This window comes from Microcaecilia unicolor, chromosome 3 (genome assembly GCF_901765095.1).
Source record: "Microcaecilia unicolor chromosome 3, aMicUni1.1, whole genome shotgun sequence".
NCBI lineage: Eukaryota > Metazoa > Chordata > Amphibia > Gymnophiona > Siphonopidae > Microcaecilia > Microcaecilia unicolor.
In genome coordinates, this window is record NC_044033.1 from 56111141 (window position 1) to 56129988 (window position 18848).

Consider the following 18848-nt stretch of genomic DNA (forward strand, 5'->3'; position numbering starts at 1 on the left):
GGCAGCCTACTTGCGCAAGCAGTGCCTTTAAACCATTCATATTTGGATGGTTGGCTAACTGGGGCTGACTCCAAGGCAGAGTTTTGAGGGTGGTGACTTTCCAGGTTGTTCACCTGCTTGAGCACCTTATTTGGATATTGAACTTTGCCAAGAGTCAGCTGGTACCCTTGGAGAGGCTTCTGTACTTCTGGGTATTTTTTTTAGCACAAGTGTGGCATGGTATTCTTAATCAAGGAATGGATGAGCTAGCTCTGAGATCAGAGGTCTTAGTGGCAAAGTTTATCAAAACTCAGTGAAGTGACAACTTATCTCTTCAAGTTGATAGTTTGCCACAAAGACTCTATATGTTATGATTATATGAAGTATTGAATTTAAATTATGGAGGGTTTTGACTGATGTTGATGGAGCTATTGTGAGGCTTACCATATTCCATGTGGGGTCTTGTACCTTATTTATTTATTCATTTTTTTTTAATATAGTTTATGCAGCCACTGGGGTCTTTCCCCCTAAAATAGTTATTGTTATAGTAACCAGTGAGGGGCTTGGACTTTGTATTTAGTTGTACACACAGAACTCTCTAGGTCCTTTTTTTCCATTAAGTGTGAGTGTCATAACAGCTATCGATATATACACAGAAGACCAAAACCCTTGTAGATTTGCAATCACACAAGAAACAGCGAAGGTGACTCAAAAAAGTGGACTGGACAATGCTCTTAAATATAGAGTTTATTGATCAATCTACAGACTCAACACGGCTGTGTTTCGGCCAATGGGCCTGCCTCAGGAGTCTAAATACAGAGAACAAATAATCACAAAATGAAAAAATATGTCTAAATGATAGATAAAACCTGTTAAAATAAATTAATGGAAAATAAAGGTTGAGCTAGCAAACACGACACTGGTGAAAATGCTAAGGCAAACAAGGGTAAGACAAATACAATGAGTACTAATGACTAAAAGCATAAATACATCTACTATAATAATTTCCACCTCCAACGTTCTGAAGCTGACTCCGTGGCTTCACTGAAGTAAAGGGTTGGAAAGGTCCGTTAGGTTCATCAGTCTGTCACCATCTCTCTCTGCCCCGCCCTCGCATCAAAACGTGATAATGTCGAGGGCGGAACAGTGAGTGCCCTGCCCTTGCATCAAAACGTGATGACGTCGAGGGCGGGTAATCCTACTATACAAATGAACAGTGCAGCACTTCACGGGGGGGGGGGGGGGGGGGGGTGGAGGGGTGGAAACAGATTAACCAAAACCAGCTTCCTTGCTTACAATGGACTACATATGCTCACTTCCACTCCTGTCTATTAAGGCCTCCTTGGGCACCTCTTTCTCCCCCCCCCCCCCCCACAAGTCTTACAGCTTTCGCTTTTCACCCGCAGACTCTCTGTCTGCAGTCCGCGTGGTCATTTTCAGTGCCCTGAAGCGTTCTTCCTCCGGATTCAAATAGCCTTCTGCCAGCGTCGGGGTCTCTCTTCATGCACATCCCACCTAATGTTATGAGGTGGGACACACCTGAGGAGAGGCCCCGACACTGGCAAGAAGGCTGACTCACTGAATCGCCTGTGCCGGAGGGACAACGCTTCAGGGCTGCCAAAACGTGATGAGAGGAAACCTGATTTTAAAAGATCTAGCTTCAGGGATTTTGTCATGCTAACGATCCATTCCATATCATCAAGCTGATCAATCCATAGACTGGTGGGTTGTGTCCATCTACCAGCAGGTGGAGATAGAGAGCAAACTTCTGCCTCCCTATATGTGGTCATGTGCTGCCGGAAACTCCTCAGTATGTTCTCTATCTCAGCAGGTGGTGGTCACACACAGCAGCAGCTCTGGCTAGGCCTCCAAGCCTAATCCTTAGGTTTTGTTGAGGCCTGGGGTTGAGGGCTCTTTTGAGCAAGTGCAAACCTGGTGGTGCCAGGTCCCTCCTTTTCTCCCCCCTCCCGCTGGCTCCGTTTAAAAAAAAAAAAAATATATATTTTTAAACGTCTTTAAAGGCGTTTAATTCGACGTTTCTTTAAACGTTCATTGCAGCTACTCACTGGGACACCAGTTCGTTACAGCTCGGAGCGGCAAGCAGGTAATTTTACCTTTTTATAGCGGGCAGGGGATTCCCCGATTCTTCTCCTCGTGGCAATGGCGTCGGAGGGCGAGGGCGCAAAGGGTCGCTCCCCAGATCGCTGGAGCGCTTCTAGAGGGGATGCGGGGGTTTTACAACCTGATTCGCCCTTGATGGGTGATAGTTTAGTGACCGATGAATGTCCCGGTCGTTCCTCCGGCGTGGCGGTTTTTTCCCGCCATAAACGCCCATCCCCCGCTCCTCGCCTCCGCCATCTTGGCCGGCCACGCGGCTCGGACGGCTTCTTCGGGGCCGCCCTTGAGGTTGGAGACATTAATGCCATGAACGCCCTTAATTTGGGCGACGGCACAAAAGCGGCTAAAGTTAAGCGCCGTTCTTCCCGCGCGGCTCCTTCACGGAGTTTCGCGCCGGACGCCATTTTGGATGCGCAGCATGTCTCTCCCCCGCTATTGCGAGCGCCGGTTGAGAGTGCGTCTAGGGCTGTTGCCCAGGCTGCGGAAGTGCACAGTCTGGGGGGTTTCTCCCCCGAGTTTGTTTTGCTGCTGCATCAGGCTTTCCTCATGCAAAACGCTGCCCCTGCTCCCTCTTCTGATAAAGAGGTTGAGGTTCCCAGAGGTAAACGCCCTCGGGTTGATTTCCAGGCCTTGGAGGACTTTTGTCTCCTCCGATGTAGATGAGGGCAGCGTGTCTGAGGTCTCCCAACGATCCTTTGCGGATTCCTTGGAGGAGATAGATCCCCGCTCGGATGGAGCGGATGACCCCTCTGCAGCGCGGCTTTTTAGCCCAGAGGATTTGCCCAACCTGTTGTTACAGGCCATGGACACTTTGAAGATTTCCTCTCCGGAGGACGTCTCTCCCCCAGCCCCTGTTGGCTCTGCCATTATGCTGGGGACGAAGCGCCCGCCTAGAACCTTCCACGTGCATGATGCCATGCACACCTTAATTGCGGCTCAATGGGATGTCCCGGAAACGAGCCTTAAAGTGGCTAGGGCTATGTCCCGCCTCTATCCTTTGGCTGTGAGTGAACGTGAGGCTTATCTGTGGCCTACCGTGGATTCTTTAATCACTGCGGTGACTAAGAAAACGGCGTTGCCGGTGGAAGGTGGCACGGCCCTAAAGGACGCCCAAGACAGAAGATTGGAGGCGGCCTTAAGGTCGTCCTTGGAGGCAGCTGCTTTAAGTTTGCAGGCCTCAGTTTGCGGCTCCTATGTGGCCAGGGCGTGCCGGACTATGGTGCAGCGGGCTTCCCCCTCGGATCATTCCTTGAGGGCTGATTGGCCGGCCCTGGAATCGGGCTTAGCCTATTTGGCAGACTTGCTGTATGATGTCTGGAGAGCCTCAGCTAAAGGCATGGCTCAGACAGTCTCTGCGCGGCGGTGGCTTTGGCTGAAACATTGGTCTGCTGACCACGCCTCTAAATCCCGCCTGGCTAGATTGCCTTTTAAAGGCAAGCTGCTCTTTGGGGTCGAGCTGGACAAAATTGTGACCGATCTCGGCACGTCTAACGGCAAGAAATTACCAGAGGTCAGGGCTCGGGTTAGTACTCGTCCCGATACCTCCATACCGCCCGGGCAAGTTGGGTTCCTCTGCCCCCTCTTCCTTCAAGAGGAATTTCTCCCCCAAGCAGCATTCCTTTCGCAGAGACCGCCGTCCCGGAGGTGCTCCCTCCGGTCCTCCCCCAGGGTCTCGTACCCAATGACGGGGCCTTGGTCCACGCCCCAGTGCAGATTGGAGGACGGCTGTCCTCGTTTCTGGGCGAGTGGATCACTATAACTTCAGACGCGTGGGTGCTGGAAGTCATCAGAGACGGCTACAAGCTAGAGTTCTGCCAACCCTTAAGAGACGGGTTTGTACTCTCTCCCTGCAAGTCTCCGGTCAAGCTGTGGTAGTGCAGCAGACCTTGGACAACCTGATCCGCCTGGGTGCGGTCGTTCCGGTGCCAAAAAATCAGATTGGCAAGGGACGTTACTCCATTTACTTTGTGGTTCCAAAGAAAGGAGGTTCTGTCCGGCCTATCCTCGACCTCAAAGGGGTCAATCGGGCCTGGAAAGTGAGGCACTTTCGCATGGAGACTCTCCGCTCTGTTATAGCGGCAGTGAAGGCAGGAGAGTTCTTGGCTTCCTTGGACATCAAGGAAGCGTACCTGCATATTCCCATCTGGCCTCCTCTCCAACGCTTTCTGCGTTTTACAGTCCTGAGATGACACTTCCAGTTCAGAGCCCTCCCTTTCGGGTTGGCTACTGCTCCGCGGACCTTTTCCAAAGTAATGGTGGTCATCGCGGCCTTCCTGCTAAAGGAAGGAGTACAAGTCCATCCTTATCTGGACGACTGGTTGATCCGAGCCCCCTCTTATGCAGAGTGCGGCAAAGCTATGGACCGGGTAGTTGCTCTTTTGAGCTCCCTGGGATGGATCATCAACTGGAAGAAGAGCCAGCTGCGCCCGACTCAGTCCCTGGTGTATCTGGGAGTTCGATTCGACACCCAAGTGGGCAGAGTGTTCCTGCCAGACAATCGGATTGTCAAGCTTCAGGCTCAGGTGGACTAGTTCCTAGTAGCCTCTCCTATTCGGGCTTGGGACTACGTGCAGCTGTTGGGCTCTATGACGGCCACGATGGAAGTAGTGGCCTGGGCCAGGGCTCATATGAGACCACTACAGCTATCTCTGCTGCTGCGCTGGACTCCGATGTCGGAGGATTATGCTGTGCGCCTTCCCGTGGACCCAGCAGTGCGCAAGGCGCTGAGCTGGTGGACGCAGACAGACAAGTTGTCTGCAGGATTGCTTCTGGTGACCCCGGAGTGGATTGTCGTCACGACAGACGCCTCTTTGATGGGCTGGGGAGCCCACTGCTTGGGAAGGACAGCGCAGGGGCTCTAGTCTCCTGCAGAGGCAAGTGGTCTATCAACCTCCTGGAACTCAGAGCCATTCGCTTGGTGTTATTGGAGTTCATCCCGGTACTCGTGTTGAAGCCTGTACGGGTCCTGTCGGACAATGCCACGGCTGTGGCCTATATCAACCGCCAGGGAGGTACCAGAGCGCCCCTCTAGCCAAGGAGGCTATGAGTCTTTGCCAGTGGGCGGAAGCGAACCTGGAGCAGCTTTCAGCGGCCCACATTGCCGGAGTCATGAATGTCAAGGCGGACTTTCTCAGTCGCCATACCTTGGAGCCCGGAGAGTGGCAACTATCTGCTCAGGCGTTCTTGGACATCACGAAGCGCTGGGGCCAGCCGAGCCTAGATCTGATGGCGTCATCGGCCAATTGCCAAGTGCCGCGCTTTTTCAGCAGAGGACGGGACCCTCGATCCCTGGGAGTAGATGCTCTTCTCCAACAGTGGCCGACACAAGAGCTCCTCTATGTGTTCCCGCCCTGGCTCATGTTGGGCAGGGTGCTAGACCGGGTGGCAAAGCATCCCGGCAGGGTAATCCTGGTGGGTCCGGATTGGCCCAGACGTCCCTGGTATGCGGACTTGTTCAGGCTCTCAGTCGACGATCCTCTGCGGCTGTCAGTGAGCAGGGCCTGTTACATCAGGGTCCCGTGGTGATGGAGGATCCCTCTCCCTTTGGTCTTACGGCCTGGCTATTGAGCGGCAGCGTCTGAGGAAGAAGGGCTTCTCAGACAAGGTCATCGCCACTATGCTGAGAGCGAGGAAGCGCTCTACTTCTACTGCTTACGCCAGGGTTTGGCGTATCTTTGCAGCATGGTGTGAAGCAGGCTCACTTTCTCCCTTCACTGCTCCAATTTCTTCAGTGTTGGCGTTCCTGCAAGAAGGTCTGGAGAAAGGCCTGTCGCTCAGTTCCCTTAAAGTCCAGGTAGCGGCTCTGGCTTGCTTCAGGGGCCGCCTGAAGGGTGCTTCCCTGGCTTCGCAGCCAGATGTGGTGCGCTTTCTCAAGGGAGTTAATCACCTGCGCCCTCCTCTGCACTCAGTGGTGCCTGCGTGGAATCTCAACCTGGTGCTAAGAGCATTGCAGAAGCCGCCTTTGGAACCCTTGTCGAGGGCATCTCTGAAAGACCTGACGTTGAAAGCAGTCTTTTTGGTGGCTATCACTTCAGACAGAAGAGTTTCCGAGCTCCAGGCGCTCTCATGTCGAGAGCCTTTTCTGCAGTGCACTGAGGCAGGAGTGACTATTCGCACAGTGCCTTCCTTCCTGCCCAAGATTGTTTCTCGCTTCCATGTGAATCAGCAGCTCTGTCTCCCTTCCTTTCGTAGGGAGGACTACCCAGAGGAGTACTCCGCTCTTGAATATCTGGATGTGAGACGAGTCATCATCAGTTACTTGGAAGTGACCAATGATTTCCGGAAATCGGATCATCTGTTTGTCCTGTTTGCAGGTCCTCGTAAGGGTCTGCAGGCTGCTAAGCCTACAGTGGCAAGATGGGTCCAGGAAGCCATTGCAGCGGCTTATGTGGCCGCGGGGAAGGTGCCGCCTATCCAGCTGAAGGCTCACTCCACGAGAGCTCAGGCGGCCTCGATGGCAGAGGCCGGATCCGTCTCCTTGGAAGAGATATGCAAGGCGGCAACGTGGGCTTCGGCTCATACATTCTCCAAGCATTACCGTTTGACTGTGGCTGCACGGGCGGAGGCCCGGTTTGGAGCTTCAGTGTTGAGGTCAGGGATTTCTATGTCCCGCCCTGGGTGAGTACTGCTTCGGTACATCCCACCAGTCTATGGATTGATCAGCTTGATGATATGGAAGGTAAAATTATGTATAATCATACCTGATAATTTTCTTTCCATTAATCATAGCTGATCAATCCATAGCCCCTCCCAGATATCTGTACTGTTTATATTCTGGTTGAATTTTAAGTTCAAGTTTAGCCTTCAGTTACTTCAGGAGGACTTCGTGTTCAAGTTCTTCTTTCACTTGGATTCTTCAAGAGTTGAGACGACTTTGTGTTACAGTGAGCTGCTGCATTCCTCTCCCCTCCGTTTTACGGGGCTGGATTGAGACATAAATTCTGCCGGCACTCCCTCCCGCTTCGTGCGGCTGTAGGGCAGCTTTGTACCCCTCCCGCTTCGGCGGTGTTAGGGTCAGTCAGCTCCTCCCGCGGTTGCGGTTGCAGGATAAGCCAGATCCCCCCGCATCGGCGGGTGTGGTGTCCCTCCCCCGCTCCGCGGGGATGAGCTGGACGGATTCCCCTCCCCCACTTGTGTGGGGATGAGCTGGGTTAATTCCCCTCCCCCGTTTCGGCGGTGGTGAGCTGGGCAGAGTGTCCCTTCGTGGGTGTAATTCTCTAAGTGCTGAGTCCTGCGGATGGAGCTTTGATATCGACATACTGAGGAGTTTCCGGCAGCACATGACCACATATAGGGAGGCAAAAGTTTGCTCTCTATCTCCACCTGCTGGTAGATGGACACAACCCACCAGTCTATGGATTGATCAGCTATGATTAATGGAAAGAAAATTATCAGGTATGATTATACATAATTTTACCTTATAACAGCATAAAAGGCAGTTTCAACAATATGTTAATTTCTTTCATCCTATCTCCATAAACTACATCATGAAAACACCACTAAGGTACTTTTAAGCAAACCATCTTTCTATTGGTATGCATACTTGGAATGCTTGCAATACAAAGGAGACTGTGACTGTAGCCAATAAGTGAGTGCCCACACTCACACACACATACACACACACGCCGCTACACTGTTCCCCCCCCCCCCCCCCCCCCCCCCACATCATACACAAACTCTGACACCCTCTCCTCCCCACCCCACCCCCAACACCACCACCCACCCACATCATACACAAACTCTCCAAGGAACAATCAACAGACACACATTCCTTCAACCCCCCCCCCAAATCATCATACACTGTGCCATGGAGAAACATGATCCCTGTCACTCACACCCACACACTCCCCTCCCACCCCCCTTAATACACAAACTCTACAATGGAAAATCAACATCTCTGTCTCACACACGCGCGCACACACACTCCCCCCAACCACCTCCACAACATCATACACAAACTCTGTCACGGTGAATCTAGATCTCTGTCTCTCACTCACACCCACACACTTCCCCCCCCCTCACACACACAATACAGAAGCTGAACCATGGAGAATCACCATCTTTCACTCACACCCACACACACAACCAAACTCCCCCCCCCCCCCCCAAAAAAAAAAAAAATATACACACACTCTGCCATGGAGAGACAGCATCTCTCTCTCTCTCTCTCTCTCACTCACACACACACTCCCAGCCCCACCCCCCTTAATACACAAGCTCTAACATGCAGAATCACCATTTCTCACTCACACCCACATACACAACCAACAGAAAGAAAAAAACAAACAAACCAGAAAACCAACAAAAAAATATTACTCAAAATACAACAATGTAAATTATTCATTAGCATGACAACACATTTCTCCTAACACTCCCTTTCAAAACATTAATTGCAGGAAGCCAATACCTTGCTAGTGCCCGTTTCATTGGTTTCAGAAACGGGCCTTTTTTCCTAGTTAGAACATAAACTGTCACTAGAAGGAACACATTGAAGTGATCTAGACAAGGAAAATATGATAAACAGCAAATAGTGCAGAAGAGCTAATTTAACACCAAATTAAAACAGTCTAACAAGTATATGGTATAAAGAATAAAATGGAAATTTTGATACAAGTATATGAAAGCATAAATGGCAATATGCAAATGTAATATAACATATATATGAAGGCATAAATAGCTGTGTGCAAATATGATCATATATAACAGTATGCAAAAATGTACCTCAACTCAGGCTAGGATTATGGAATCCTGGATTGAAAAAACAGAAATACATATGCTAATCCAATTATAACAATTTGTATAGTATGTGCAAGCAAAGTGATACATCATAAATTTTCTAAAAATCCAGAAAATGATTGCTGAAATATTCTTGTAAGTCAGTGTATACGCTTATATCTACATGTGTGAAGAGATCATCTGCAGTGCTTCCTTGAGTTTAGCAATTGTTTGTGGCTTTGAGTGGAGCTTGTGATAGGCCTCTAAAATTGCTCTAAAACACCATCAAAGAGCAAACAAGGATATGCAAGAAATATCAATTGAAAATTAAGCTATACTCAATATCCACAAATAATTGATTTATGTGTTTTTAAGTAGATGAAAAGCCTCAAAATCTAGAGGAACACACTATCGTTGATAATATCAACATAAGGAGGTCCTCTAAATCATCATAGGCAAAAAACCTCTTCTAGATATGGCTAATATGCTCAGAATATTTTTCAAAAAATACCGTGTGAAAATTCACTAATCGGTTACTTATCTTTTTATACAACAATCAACAGACACCATCCACGGCCCAACGCCGGCCAAAGTTTCGAAATACTGCCTTAGGGTCCATGGTGTTTGACTGAAAAGATAAGGCGAAATCTCTATCTGGACTCCTTTGCTCCCCAGACATACCAACACATTTTCTTCACAGTGCTGAGCTTCCATTGTCGCCTTTTGTTCTGAAACCATGTTGATTCAGTGTCTGGATTCTCATTTTGTCCACTACCGACACTTTGCCCATAATTGTTGTTCTGATTCAAAATGCTTTAAAAAAAGTTATCTGTAAATTACGTATCAAGTACAAATTATTCAAATTTGTTTACAAAAGTCTGTCGCTGTGACATCATTAACAGAAAGCTGGTATCCCATTTTATTTACAGTGCAAAACCAAACCGAAGGGTTGAGGAAGAAGTATTCTAATCACCAGCTACAAATATTACTTTCCCAATAAAAATCGAACAGCATATAATAGAACAATTCTTGAGGTGGGAGGAAAAGCCTCAAAGAGCTCCAAAGTTGCCCTCAGAGCTAGAAAACCTATTGGCAGAAAAACCTCTTCACCTCTTTTTTTTTTTTTTTATCAATAGTAAATCAAAAATTCTTCAGATCAGCAGTGCTTTTAGATAAACTGTACTGTAATTAAACAAACTTAGTGCACTCAAGAATCAGTTATAATGCACTTATCTCATTCTCTTTTTGCCGTTAACTCTTTGCTGCTAAGTTTTGCTTACTACATTTGAAAAAAATACTCTGACCTTGGAACAGCGGAAGCAAAATGCTGGCCATTGTCAGTCCGGGGAAGACGCTAACCTCAAAATGAGAATGAGATAAGTGCATTATAATTGATTCTTGAGTGCATTGAGTTTGCTTAATTTCAGTACAGTAAAAAAAAAAAAAAAAACCCCACACACACTTGCACTTAGCCTAGTGGTTAGTGCAGTGGACTTTGATCCTGGGAACTGGGTTCGATACCCACTCTCAAATGTGGCATTTCCACTGCAGCTCCTTGTGACTCTGGGCAAGTCACTTAATCCTCCATTGCCCCAGGTACAAATAAGTCTGTATATACTATGTAAACCACTTTGAATGTAGTTGCAAAACCACAGAAAGATGGTATATCAAGTCCCATCCTCCCCCTCATAAAAACCCCTTAATTTACAGTCTATAGGTCTGGCAGGTAATGTATTATGGTGGTTTAGATCTTGTCAGAGGTTTCTCAGTTATGGTGGATGGCAGTGGCTCCAAGGACTATAATTTTACTCCAAGGACTATAATTTTACAGTGTGCAGGGCCCCAGGGTTATCCACTTCCTTGGTTTTATTTAACTTTTTCTGAGTTCTTTGCTTATTGTCATTCAGAACAATGGGATTGAATTTCATTGCTATGCTGATGATCTGTTACTTGTAGCTAAAATATCTTTGACTTTGGATCTGATGTTGCTCTAAAGATTCCTAGATGATATATCCAATTGGTTAAGAGAATTTTAGTTTAAATATTTATAAAACTATTGCATGTTGGATTTGTGCTGATAGATCTGCACCTGCCAAGCCTCTGGTATCAGGACAAACTACTAAGACAGAAAGTACATTTAAATATTTAGGGGCAGTAATTAATAAGTTCAAGGATCAGGTTTCTGCGGTAGTGAAGATGGGATTTAATGCTTTACGTCAATTGTGGAGGAGTGGCCTAGTGGTTAGGGTGGTGGACTTTTGTCCTGGGGAACTGAGGAACTGAGTTCGATTCCCGGCACAGGCAGCTCCTTGTGACTCTGGGCAAGTCACTTAACCCTCCATTGCCCGCCGCATTGAGCCTCCCATGAGTGGGAAAGTGCGGGGTACAAATGTAACAAAAATAATTGGATGAAGCCAGTTGGCATACCTTAATTCATGCTTTTCTGATACCATGATTGCATTATAGAAGTGTTTTGTATGCTAGGTTACCAGCCTCTACTCTTAAGCAGTTAGACATTACAAAACATTGCAATCCGCTTGCTAGACAAGGCTCACAAATATGATCTTATCACGCCGTTATATTTGTGTTTCCACTGGCTTCCGGTTTTGTTCTAAAAATATATAAATCATACCAACAATCTAAATTTTTATTTCAACATTCCTTGTCACTTGCAGCAGATGAATCCAGGAACTAGTGGGTTAAGTCTGCCTACCAGCAGGTGGAGATAGAGATAAACTAAAGGCAGTGAATCCAGACGGCCAGCTCCTTCCTCAGTTAGTATGTCTGTATCTCAGCAGGTGGTAGATGGCTTTTTCTCCAGCTCCTGGGCCCAAGGCCTCTGAGGGTGCTCCTGAGCCGGTGGCCAGTTTGAGCCAGGGGTGGCGGACTGGTGGTGTCCCCTTTGGCTGCATACACAGTTGCTGGGTCCCTGCTGCACCTCAAATTCCCTCTGAACAGGCTTTTACTGTTCCTTTCCTTCCCTGTTTGTTGCTATCTCCTCACTCAAAAAAAAAAAAAAAATAGAACCATAGAATTTATTTAAAACAGAAGCACAGGGAAGTGTGTTTTTGTGTTACTGCTGTCCGAGTCCTGTTTTTTGTTGCCTGCTTGTCTGAGCCTGCCTCGAAGTGGAGTCGGAGAGTTTTTTCTTCTTCGGCTCAGCTGTCAGTTCCCGCGCTTTCCCGTTCCGGGGTAAGTCCTGTTGGGTTCTTGTTCGGGGACGGGCGATGGCAGTGGAGGCGGTAAAACGCTGTTCCCGATGCGGGAAATGGCATTCGGCAGCGGGCCTTTGCAGCGTGGGGTGCGCTGATTTGGCGGGACTCGACGGAACGGTGCCCCCCACCCCGAGAGCGTGCTTTCCCGCCCAGAGCCTGGTGATTCTCGCGCCATTTTGCGATTGGTCGCGGAGCTGGTAGCGGTTTTGGGCAAAGCTTCTTCTCTGCTGGTAGGGTTGTCGGGGGAGCCATCAGGCACTGTGGGCGGTGGTGCAGGTGCCATGGCTGTGACCTCCTTCATTGGGGGGGAGGGTTTTTTGCCAGAGTTTATTTTGCTACTCCATTAGGCGTTTTTGTTGAAAAGGGCCTTGCCCCCCCCCCCCCCCCTCACGCGACTTGACAGCTTCGGCCTTTGATTCTCTCGGGGTCTGGGGGTAACCAAGAGATTTTGGGTTTTTCCCCAGAGGATTTCTCCTCCCTTAAAAAGCGTAGGCTTTCTTTGGGGTCTGAGGAGGGGTCCTGCATACGGTCGCCTGCAGCTTCCTCCGTGGTGGCTCTCTCGCAGCAGACAGGGGTGGAGGACGGTGTCCTCACTGACCAACCGAAGGACTCTTCCACCATGAGGATTTTCCATAAGGAGGAGTTGTCCTCCTTTATCTCTCAGGCGCTGGAAGCCCTGAATTTAGAGGACCCTGAGGTTGCGGCTTCTCAGGCAGTCAACCCTAAGATGGCTAGTACCAGAAGACCTTCTAAGGCCTTTCCGGTACATGAAGCTATTGAAGAATTGATTTCGGCCCAGTGGGCGGAACCGGATGGTGGGCTGAAAGTAGGCAGGGCTATGGCCAGGCTGTATCCGATTTCAGAGGACCGTTTAGAGCAGTTTGCTCTACCTAGGGTGGATTCCCTGGTGACGGTGGTCACTAAGAAGACTACTCTTCCAGTGGAAGGTCGTTTGGCACTTAAGGATATGCAAGACAGACGGCTAGAGGCCTCTTTAAAACGTGTGTTTGAGGTGGCCGCTTTGACACTTCAAGCTTCTGTTTGTAGTTCTTATGCGGCTAGAGCTTGTCTCAGTTGGCTACATTCTGTCATGGATTCGATTTCGGAGTCTGATATGCCGGGAACTCCTCAGATGTCGCTGATGGATATTGGGCTGGCGTACTTGGTGGATGCCTTGTATGATTTGGTCCGTACTTCGGCCAAACTCATGGCCTTGACCGTTTCCTCTCAGCGTCTTCTGTGGCTCCATCATTGGGCCGCGGATATGGCCTCTAAGCAACTGCTCATTAAATTGCCTTTCCGAGGGAAATTGCTTTTTGGGGAAGACCTAGAAAAGATTGTTAAAGATTTGGGTGATTCCAAATCTCAGCGTCTTCCGGAGGATAGACCCAAGTCTACTTCCAGGCAGGGAGCCTCGAGGTCACGTTTCAGAGAGACACGACAGTATCGCCCGGGGTGGTCCAATGCAGCCTCGTTTTGGGCAGCGTTCTTTCACAACGAGAAGCGTCTGGAAGTATCGTCAGAGGAGGGCGGGACGCCTCAGAGAGAGAGAGGAGTTGTGTCATAGAGGACGGGGGAGCTGGAGAAGGAAAGCTGCGGTGTTGGTGGACACCCTCAGATCTGTCTTGATTTGAGTGAACTTCTGGAAGAATATCTATATATGCAAATTTATAGACCCCTGAAGAAGGCCTCTCTGGCCGAAACACGGACCGTGTAGGGTCTTAATAAATGATATTGGCTTTTTTACATTTGTGATTTTAGTTTGGTCTTCCTGTGCATCTTCCGTTTTCGTTGGTTTTTTTTGGAGCTTTTTACGGGAGATTTGGACTCTCTTTGTCGTTGTTGGACCCCCCTCTCATCAGGGGGCTCCTTCTCAGACCTCCCAATGATGGGGGCGCAGGCCCACTCGGGAGGATAGCAGATCAATGGCCAGCTTTCTGTTTCTTCCAGAGTGAGCCAGTATTACTTCGGACCAGTGGGTCCTCGATGTGGTGCGAGAAGGTTACAAGCTAGAATTTTTATCTCCCGTCACAGACATTTTATTGGAGTCCCGCTGTGTATCGCAGGCCAAGAGGACAGTGGTTCTGCAGTGTTTGCGAGACCTGCTAAGGATAGGGGCTATTGTGCCTGTTCCTCCTTGAAAGGTGCACAGGTCGGTGCTACATCTTCTTTGTGGTTCCGAAGAAGGGAGGGGCTTTTCGGCCTATTCTTGATCTCAGAAAAGTAAACCAGTTTTTGCGGGTTTGTCACTTCCGCGTGGAGACATTAAGGGCAGTTATTGCTGTTCAATCAGGCAAGTTTTTGACGGCTCTCGATTTGAGGGAAGCTTACCTGGCAGCCCTATCAGAGATTTCTCAGATTTGCGGTACTGGGTCAGCACTTCCAGGTTTGGGCCCTTCCTTTCGGAATGGCCACTGCCCCACACAGTTTTTCTAAGGTGATGGTGGTGGTGGCAGCATTCCTGCTGAAGGAGGGGATTCGAGTGCATCCATTTCTTGACAGTTGGCTGATTCGGGCGACGACAGCAGAGGAGAGTCGAGTGGTCACCGACCGAGTGATTGCGGTGTTGCAATCTTTAGGTTGGGTGGTCAATCTGGGCAAGAGTCATCTGGTTCCTACTCAGTCTGGAGTATCTTGAAGTGCAATTCGATACGAAGCGGGGGAAGGTATTTCTCCCCGAGGGGCGAAGGATCAAATTGCTTTCTCAGGTACGAACCTTATTGAGTTGTCACGCTCCCCGAGTGTGGGGCTATGTTCAGCTCCTTGGTTCCATGGCGGTGACCTTGGATGTTATTCCATGGGCAAGGGCTCACATGCGGCCTCTTCAGAATTTCCTTTTGAGCAGATGGTCGCCGACTTTGCTGGATTATCAACAACGTCTTCCTTGGTCGAGTCGGGCCAGGGACAGTCTTGCGTGGTGGCTCCGGTCAGCCAGTTTGCTTAAAGGTGTTTCTCTGGCGTCTCCCAATTGGGTGGTAGTCGTGACGGATGCCAACCTTGCAGGCTGGGGAGCCCATTGTCTTCATCTAGTGACCCAGGGATCGTGGACCCCTCTCAAAACGACTTGGCCGATAAATCGTCTGGCGTTGTGAGCAGTCGTGAATGCGCTGCGGAGTTTTCAGGACTTTCCGCAGGGGCAGGCGGTTCGTGTATTCTCGGACAACACCATGACGGTGGCCTACATCAATCGGCAGGGGGGCACTCGCAGTCTTCCCTTGGCAGTGGAAGTGTCTCGTCTTCTAGTATGGGCGGAAGTGCATGATCAGAGTCTGTCGGCAGCGCACATTGTGCGTCAAGACAATGTTCAGGTGAATTTTCTCAGTCGGACTCTTTTGGATGCAGCGGAATGGACGCTGTTGGACTCTGCTTTTTGGCTGATCTGTCAACGTTGGGGAAGACCAGTAATGGATCTCATGGCCATGACTTGCAATGCCAAAGTTCCCCAGTTCTTCAGCCGCAAAAGGGAGCCAGGATCCGCAGGATTGGATGCTGTTCTCCAGCCATGGCCGGAACAACAGCTACTGTATGTTTTTCCTCCGTGGCCTCTGATAGGGAGAGTTCTTTTCATCGTGGGCCGGTCGATCTGGTAGCCCCAGACTGGCCCCAACGGCCGTGATACGCGGATCTCGTTCGAGCACTCTCAGAGCCACCATTGCGACTTCCGGTGACTCCCGATCTGCTGCATCAAGGGCCAGTTCAGATGGAAAATCCCTCCTGCTTTGGTCTTACGGCCTGCCTATTGAGAGGTGGCAGCTGAGGAAGAAGGGATTTTCAGGACCAGTCATTGCCACTCTTTTGGGGGCACGGAAGCAGTCTACGTCAGCAGCGTACGCGTGAGTGTGGAAAGCTTTCTTGGCGTGCTGAATTGCCTTTTCGGGCGGACATTCCAGTTATTCTGGAGTTCCTGCAGGATGGTCTTCAAAAGGGATTGGCATATAATTCCCTTCGAGTGCAGGTGGCTGCACTAACTTGTTTTAGGGGCAGTCTGGACGGTTCCTTTTTAGCAGCTTACTCTGATGTGGTCCGTTTCCTACGCGGGGCTCTTCGGCTTCGGCCCTCTCTGCGGCAGCCGTGCCCGGCATGGCATTTGAATGTGGTACTGCGAGCCCTCCGTGCCCCACCGTTTGAGCCGTTGAATAAGGTTTGTGAGAAGGATCTAACACTTAAAACAGTGTTTTGGTGGCCATTGCTTTGGCTAGGAGGATTTCTGAAATTCAGGCTTTGTCTTGCAGAGATCCTTTTTTGCAGTTTTCTGAAGCAGGGGTGTCAATCCGAACAGTGCCGTCGGTTCTACCTAAAGTGGTTTTGGCTTTCCATGTCAATCAGGCTGAATGGCGTAACAGCTCTTCCAGGATCCCTAGAAGGATGGCCCGGAGGCTCTCCTTCAGAGCGGCTGTCGAGGAAGGCAAGGGGTCCGGTACCGGCGACGAGCTTAGAATCTGTCCAGGTCGCGGAGGCGGTACCAGGCTGTCCACAGTAGAGTGCATCGACACCTCTTGTATGGAGGGTGAGCGGTCCTCCCGGCGCCGACACTTAGCGGGTGCTGAATCCACCGGCGACCCGGAGCTCTCGGTACCGTGACAGGAAGGCGACCGGTGACGATGCTTTTTTGCCTTCGCACGAAGCATGTCACCGGCACCTGCCGGTACCAAAGAGAAGGATGTTGAATCCAAACGTCTCCTCGGGTCCGGGTCTGAAACAGGTCGATCCCGGGGGGCCTGTACCACAGGAGCCCTCGAGACAAGCGGAGACCTACTCGAGGGCTCACCGCTACCAGCAGGGGAATGGACAGCCCTCACCTGCGCTCCTGATGACGATGCACCCTCCGATGACCTCGGTACCACAGACGTCGAAGTACTGGATGAGGCTCCAAACACAAGGTTCCACTGAGCCAATCTCGCCACCTGAGTCCTCTTTTTCAGCAGAAGACAGAGTGAAGGCTTGGGGATGATGACCGGCCTCCAGACACTGAAGACACGAAACGTGCCTATCAGCGAGTGAGATCGTCCGGCTGCACCGCGTGCACTTTTTGAAGCCGCTGGCAGGCTTCAATGACATAGGCGGAAAAATCACACTGGCGAAATCAAAATTCGCGATGGTGGCAAAAAATAGCACCAAAAACAGGGAAAAAACCCGTACAGGCAGCCGAAAAGGCCGCTTCCGACGAAGAAAGGAAACTTAACGGGAAAAACACTAGAAATAGTGGGAAAAAATGTTTTGTTTTGTTTTATTTTTTTTACACAAGACGAAGAAAAGACGAATGGAAGACTTTCCAACCACTTCCGAACGGAAGAAAGCGGCGAAAAACGCACGAGGGGTCTCCTTGAGGCGCAGAACGACTGTAAACAACCGTCTTGAGCCGCGGAAAAAAGAAGACTGGCGAGCACACTCGCGTTTGGGTGGGAAGACGTTCGCGCATGCGCACGCAAGGGCTAGCAAACGTTGTTGTTAGTGAAGATCTCCGATTGGAGGGAGCTGCCGTGGACGTCAACCCATCAGTGAGAACAAGCAGCCTGCTGTCCTAGGAGAATACCTTCTACAGGTATGTAGCTTTTGCTATGTATGGTCTGGAGTGATTGAATAGGGCTATCCTATAAATATATGGAGTTCTTTTTATATTTTTATTGTATTTGAAAAACCACCATGATCACGTACGCCCAGTTATAGAAAATTTTATTGAACGATAAACAATAAAACTTCAATATAATTCTGCTTCGCTTTTGCATCATAAACCACCAATATAAAGCTAATGATGCAAATCTGTTAGCATGGTGCCACTTTACTTTTGCATTATAACCACAATATAACAATCAGTCTTTCTAGCAGACTGTTGAAGAGCCAGGGTTTCCACTTATATAAATGAAAGATAAGACTTCGTTTTCAGTTCAGCTGACAGTCTATTCCAAAACTGAACAGCAGTACTGGAAAGTGCCTGATCTGTCATTTTTGATTCCTTTCAGTTCTGTGCATGGTAACATGACTAACTTGTGTGACTGAATTATCTTTAGTGAATACCCTAAAGCTAAGAAACTTTAGTGAATTTATATTTGAGAAGCAAGAGAAATAATCTTTGGGAAATGGTGACTTCCAAGTCATTTGTGTTTCCCTTCCAGTGTAATGAAATTTTAGAACTCTGTATAGTGCTCACGCTTAGTGTTTTAGGGAATTGTGGTGTTTTATTGTGCATAATATAGCTTCAGGCTTTACCTGATTATTGTGTCTTATGCTTAACACTTTAAACTTCATTTATTGTGCACAGATCTGGAAGTGATCACTGGGATCCCTGCCGAAATCCCTCGCATCAGAGAAGCTGTGACCAGAGAGAGGCGACACCTCTGTCTTCAGTTACTAAGCCCTTCTGGCACAAGGGTGTCTACTCTGTACTACATCAACAGGACTAATCACCTGGCTGTGGGGTTTTCTGATGGCTATCTTTCTCTCTGGAACATGAAAACCCTGAAAAGGGAGTAAGTACAGCTCCAGCATGTGATACATGTTTTTATTGTTTTTGTGTAAAGCTAATACAGAAGGGAATCCGGGAATGAAAAAATGAACATGGAGAAATCTTGAGGTATTGTGTTGTGATATCATGACAGAATTTCAAGAATACAAATGTGTACAAGTTTTTAGCTGATTTTACAGATTACTCTTCTACCTTATTCAACAAACTTTTAGCGTCACACAATTCCTAGTCTTGTTTCATGGTCCTTGACTGTGCATGCTGTAATTATGACAAATTTATTACCAACTTTGCCTGTAGATTTTACTTTATTGACTTTCTATTTAGGTTGTAATCATGTATTTAAGATGTTATACTGTAAA

General features: G+C 48.9%; 1 protein-coding gene across 1 annotated transcript in view; it reads left to right on the forward strand.

Moving 5' to 3' along the window:
- AHCTF1 (AT-hook containing transcription factor 1) overlaps positions 1-18848 on the forward strand; it is a 553711-nt gene that overhangs the window by 81969 nt on the left and 452894 nt on the right. Inside the window, 1 exon segment of the mRNA XM_030195951.1 lies at positions 18286-18493. Coding sequence (XP_030051811.1) covers positions 18286-18493 — 208 coding nt within the window.